We start from the raw sequence: 4,988 nt of genomic DNA on the forward strand, positions 1-4,988 counted from the left end.
ACTATCCTCTCCAGTTACATACCCCCTTCACCCACTTCCAACACAGGTTTAGAAATAAAATCACTTCTACTTTGCTAATGAACACCGTTTTCTTTATTACTGTTTTCGCGGGAATGTTTTAAACCCGGGACGCAGACTGTGGTGGGGAGCGGGTGTAGCGTAGTGACGCAAATGACGCTTCTAAACTCCAGGATTGACAGGCTCCGCAGTGGTGGACTGGTTGTTTCAACGGAGCCTGTCACCCCTCCTGATCGGGACTGTGTGTATGGGGGGGCGATGTGACTTTGTGGCAGGGGGAGGACGGTTACAGATCCCCTGCTGCGTGGCTCTGTGATCCAGGATAAGGACCGCCGCATAAGATCTGTAACTGCCCTCCCCCGCCACAAAGTCACAGAGCAACTCACCCCCCACCACAGAACATGAAAACCACCTCCCAGACTGACCAGGGTAACTAGTGACTGCACTGTGTATGTGCCCTGCTGCTGGACCTGCCCCCGCCTATGTACCCTGCTAAAGGTGACTGTCCTGTCAAATTAACAACCCCCTTACCCCCTCCCCCCCCTCCAAAAGAACATGATGGAAACAGTAATTAACAGAAATGTATTTTTTATTAGCAACTACACATGAAACTGGGAGGTGAAACTTGGACGGGGGCTTGTGTGAGGCGGGAAGGAAAGAACTTGTCAAATTTTGGGGAATGAGAGCCTTCTACTACTAGAGCTGTCCGCAGGGGTGGAGTGAGAGTTTGCATGGACTCTGCCACCCCTCCTTCTTTGCACTTTGGGTGAGGGGGGTATGGGACTTGGTGGCGGGGGAGGGCGGTTACAGATAGACTGCAGCGGGGCTCTGTCCTCCTGCCTCCGTTCCTGCAGAACATCCACAAGGCGCCGGAGCGTGTCCGTTTGCTCCCTCATTAGTCCAAGCAGCGTTTGAGTCGCCTGCTGGTCTTCCTGCCACCACCTCTCCTCCCGTTCCATGTGTGCTTGGTGCATTTGGGACAAGTTCTTCCGCCACTGGGTCTGCTGTGCTGCCTGGGTTCGGGAGCAGCCCATAAGTTCCGAGAACATGTCCTCCCGTGTCCTCTTCTTCCTACGCCTAATCTGCGCTAGCCTCTGGGAGTGTGATGCCAGGCTAGGTTGTGAGACAGTCGCAGATGTGGCTGTGGGAATGGGAAAAAGGGAGTGAATTCTTCAGAAAGATAAATGTAGTTGTGAACAAAGAACATAGTCTTTCTCTGTGAACAAGACCATGCACAGCACCTATCACATGCGCATTCAGGGCAAGGTCGAATTCTCGGCCTTCGCATTTAGTGCCTGGGGTCTTGCACTGCAGATCTGAGAAGCGGGGCAGGACACCGGAATTTGTGCAGCAGGCAGACATGGTAAGCCGTAGACTTGTGGCAGCTTAAAACTTTAATAGTAGCACTGGCCTCCTTTCACACTGAAAGCAATGCCAGTCCCTGCTGCCAGCAATCCGGCAAGCAGGAACTCTGCCCCTGTCCCACCCCCTCGCGGCTGTCCCCGGGAAAGATCCCTGTATGCTGCCCCTCTCACGCCTCTACCGCGTGGCTGCAAACCAGTGGTTACAGTTCAGTAAAGGAACGGGCAAGCAGTCCCAACACTAACATTCCCCTACCTAATTCAAAGCAGGTCACCATGAGCGACATCACCCTGATGAGGATCTCAGACAGCGAAAAGGAAAGAATGCTTCGGGAAAGCCTCCATAGACCAGGGCCGTATGCCGCCCTGCTCTGCAGGGCAATGATCCCTGAGTACTTGCTTGTCTCGTGGCGCGGAAATGTTTCCTACTACGGAGGACCCAATAAGGCCGCTCTCCCCAGGAACCTGATGCAAAGGCTTTCCAATTACCTACAGGAGAGCTTCCTCGAGATGTCCCAGGAGGATTTCTGCTCTATCCCCGCACATATAGACCGCATTTTACTGTAGCTGCACTGGCAGGGACTAAACAGTAGAGCGGATGGGGCAGAACAATCATGCTAAACCGGACATTGTTAGATTTTTTTAAATAGTTGCACTGCCCAGGACTGAAACGTTAAGCGCCTAGGGCAAACTAATCATGAGAAACCCATTTTTGTTATTCTTAATATTCCTGTTCTTTTATAAATAAATGTTTAGATGTTTAAAACACTTACTGGCTGATCCTTCCCCAGATTCTGTGTCCGGGTTAACGGCTGGGGAAGGTTGGTAGGGGATCTCTGTAAGGGTGATGAAGAGATCCTGGCTGTCGGGAAAATCAGCGTTGTAAGCGCTGTCGACTGCCTCGTCCTCCTCATCTCCTTCCTCATCTTCCCCATCCGCTAACATGTCCGAGGAACCGGCCGTGGACAATATCCCATCCTCAGAGTCCACGGTCAGTGGTGGGGTAGTGGTGGCGGCCGCACCTAGGATGGAATGCAGTACCTCGTAGAAACGGGATGTCTGGGGATGGGATCTGGAGCGTCCGTTTGCCTCTTTGGTCTTCTGGTAGCCTTGTCTCAGCTCCTTGATTTTCACGCGGCACTGCGTTGCATCCCGGCTGTATCCTCTCTCTGACATGTCTTTAGAGATCTTCTCGTAGATCTTTGCATTCCGTCTTTTGGATCGCAGCTCGGAAAGCACGGACTCATCGCCCCACACAGCGATCAGATCCAAGACTTCCCGATCAGTCCATGTTGGGGCCCTCTTTCTATTTTGAGATTGCACGGCCATCACTGCTGGAGAGCTCTGCATCGTTGCCAGTGCTGCTGAGCTTGCCACGATGTCCAAACAGGAAATGAGATTCAAACTGCCCAGACAGGAAAAGGAATTCAAATTTTCCCAGGGCTTTTCCTTTGTGGCTGGTCTGAGCATCCGAGCTCGGACTGCTGTCCAGAGCGTCAACAGAGTGGTGCACTGTGGGATAGCTCCCGGAGCTATTAGCATCGATTTCCATCCACACCTAGCCTAATTCGACATGGCCATGTCGAATTTAGCGCTACTCCCCTCGTCGGGGAGGAGTACAGAAGTCGAATTTAAGAGACCTCTATGTCGAACTAAATAGCTTCGCGGTGTGGACGGGTGCAGGATTAATTCGATGTAACGGCGCTAACTTCGACATAAACGCCTAGTGTGGACCAGGCCTGTGTTAATTCCTAAAAAAGTGTTTTTTAAAAAAATAAAAGTGTTAGCAACCTGTTAGTAAACAAATGTAAATGTAATGTAAATACTGTCTTTACCAATAATCACATTTACTGTTTGCCACAACCAAAAAAGTCTCAGCTTTGCCCTGTTAAAAAAAAAAAAGCTATGTAAAACCCACAAAGCCGTAAAGGCCGTTTTAAATTAAAAAAAGGCTAAGTGTAAAAAAATCGTCGTTACAAACATCTAAACATGGCACTTTAAAAACAAAGTAATGTTGCAAAAGCTAAAAAAGACGGCCCACACTCTGAACGCCAAGTGGGTGGGGCCATCCTCCATTGTAAATCGCATCTTCCCGGTAGTGTACCAACTTCAGCTACCAGGTAAACCAAAATGGGCGCATGCCAATCAGCTCAAAACATATGCTTGGGTTTCCGGTCATGGCATCATGGGCCTCGGTTGTGGACCTGCCATCTGCCTGGACTATCTGGGTCTCCATCAGCTCATGGGATTGTCTGGATAATTATAATTATGAGGAGGGAAAGTACCTCCAAAGGCTCTCCCTGGTTCAATCAACTGATGGGGCCAAAGCCACAGTGTGGCATAAGCCTGGAGAGGAGGAGCCATAAAGGCAATGCATAGTCCAAATAAACACAGCAGGGCCACAGCAAAATACCTGGTGGGTGGCCCCGGACCTCCCATGGACCCCCAAGGGGCAGACTCTGTTCCTCATGTGGTGGCCTGAAGCGAAATAAAAGGCCCTTTGGTGGGCAATAGCAAGTATTAATCCCTAAATGCAATATCATTGTTGTAACCTCCTAAACCAGGCAAACAACATCCATAATGGAAGCCAGGGTGAACTGTAACAGGACAACGAATGGCTTAACAAATTTTGTATGTGTCTCAGTTTCCTCAATAGGTGCATTTATGTTGTCCCTTTTCTTTCCCTTTTGCTTTGTTAACAGAACAGGTAGCAACAAGCGAAAACCCAGGAACACACCGAACAAAAGTGGTCAAACTGCTCTTGCTGCTTCAAGCCTGCAAAATCCTTCATTTGGGAATACAATGTATATATGGTGGCATATTTTTATAAAATTCCTTGGGTTTCCGATGTTTTTGTCTTCCTTCATTAATTTTACCATTAACCAAAATTGGCCATGGTAAAAAAAAAAGGTCTATTGTCCATTGGCAAGGGGGCAGTTGCGACATGTCATCCTGGAAGTGTGGCACCGCGTATTACCTGGGCGTTTTTCCAGGGGAGGCCCCCTGCCGAGAGCCCCAGGTCCCCTGGCCCTGTGTCTCCCTCCCCAGTTGGGTCCCAAACAGGGTTAACTCCAAAAAACTCCATACCCTGCAAAACAGCACCACCCAAAACAAGAGTGCGTCCATTCTCCCTTTAAGCCCCCATCCCAAAAAGTTTGTTTCCACATGGAAACAATGGCCCCTAACTTTAAAAAAAAAATCTCTATCCATACTGCCAGCGCTTGTGGTTCCACTAAAAAAAAAAAAAAATCTAAAAGCAATGACTCAAGTAAATCACTGATGGGAGGATACGTGGGGAGGTTTTCAATGTCACAAAAAAGTTCAGTATTAGCAACTGGCATCAGGATGTGATTGCAGTGTTGGTCCCCAGATGGTGTAGGGTTCAACCTAACCCCTGCAGTTACAAATGTTAGTATATCACCTATATCACCCACTCATCTACACACACATCCCGCCCGTGTAAAAAGGTAAATATTACATGCCCCAAACAATTTCCAGCATCCCTTTTAAATTGTAGCCTCCTCTGCTTAGCCCTCACTCTTCAAAAAATAACTCTAAAAAAGCACCTCCACATCTCCCCCCACACCAGCAGTGGTGGCAAATGTTACC

The 4,988-nt window shown here is 49.1% G+C and overlaps 1 protein-coding gene across 1 annotated transcript; it reads right to left on the reverse strand.

The window, feature by feature from the left end:
* Window positions 1–608: 608 nt before the first annotated feature.
* Window positions 609–2,674, reverse strand: LOC135981098 (uncharacterized). The gene is made up of 2 exons (XM_065582398.1): window positions 2,153–2,674; window positions 609–1,159 (listed from the first exon to the last, which is right to left on the reverse strand). The coding sequence occupies exons 1-2, from the start codon at window positions 2,553–2,555 to the stop codon at window positions 684–686; spliced, it is 879 nt and encodes a 292-aa protein (XP_065438470.1). The 5' UTR covers window positions 2,556–2,674; the 3' UTR covers window positions 609–683.
* Window positions 2,675–4,988: the final 2,314 nt, after the last annotated feature.

Source organism: Chrysemys picta, chromosome 2, assembly GCF_011386835.1.
Source record: "Chrysemys picta bellii isolate R12L10 chromosome 2, ASM1138683v2, whole genome shotgun sequence".
In the NCBI taxonomy this organism is placed as follows: Eukaryota; Metazoa; Chordata; order Testudines; family Emydidae; genus Chrysemys; species Chrysemys picta.

Excerpts from the sequence above, each read along its gene's own strand:
- LOC135981098 (XM_065582398.1), bottom strand. The coding sequence starts at position 2,555 with ATGTCAGAGAGAGGATACAGCCGGGATGCAACGCAGTGCCGCGTGAAA. Across the intron at positions 1,160-2,152 it reads ATCTGGGGAAGGATCAGCCA|CCACATCTGCGACTGTCTCA; the intron begins GTAAGTGTTTTA and ends CCATTCCCACAG.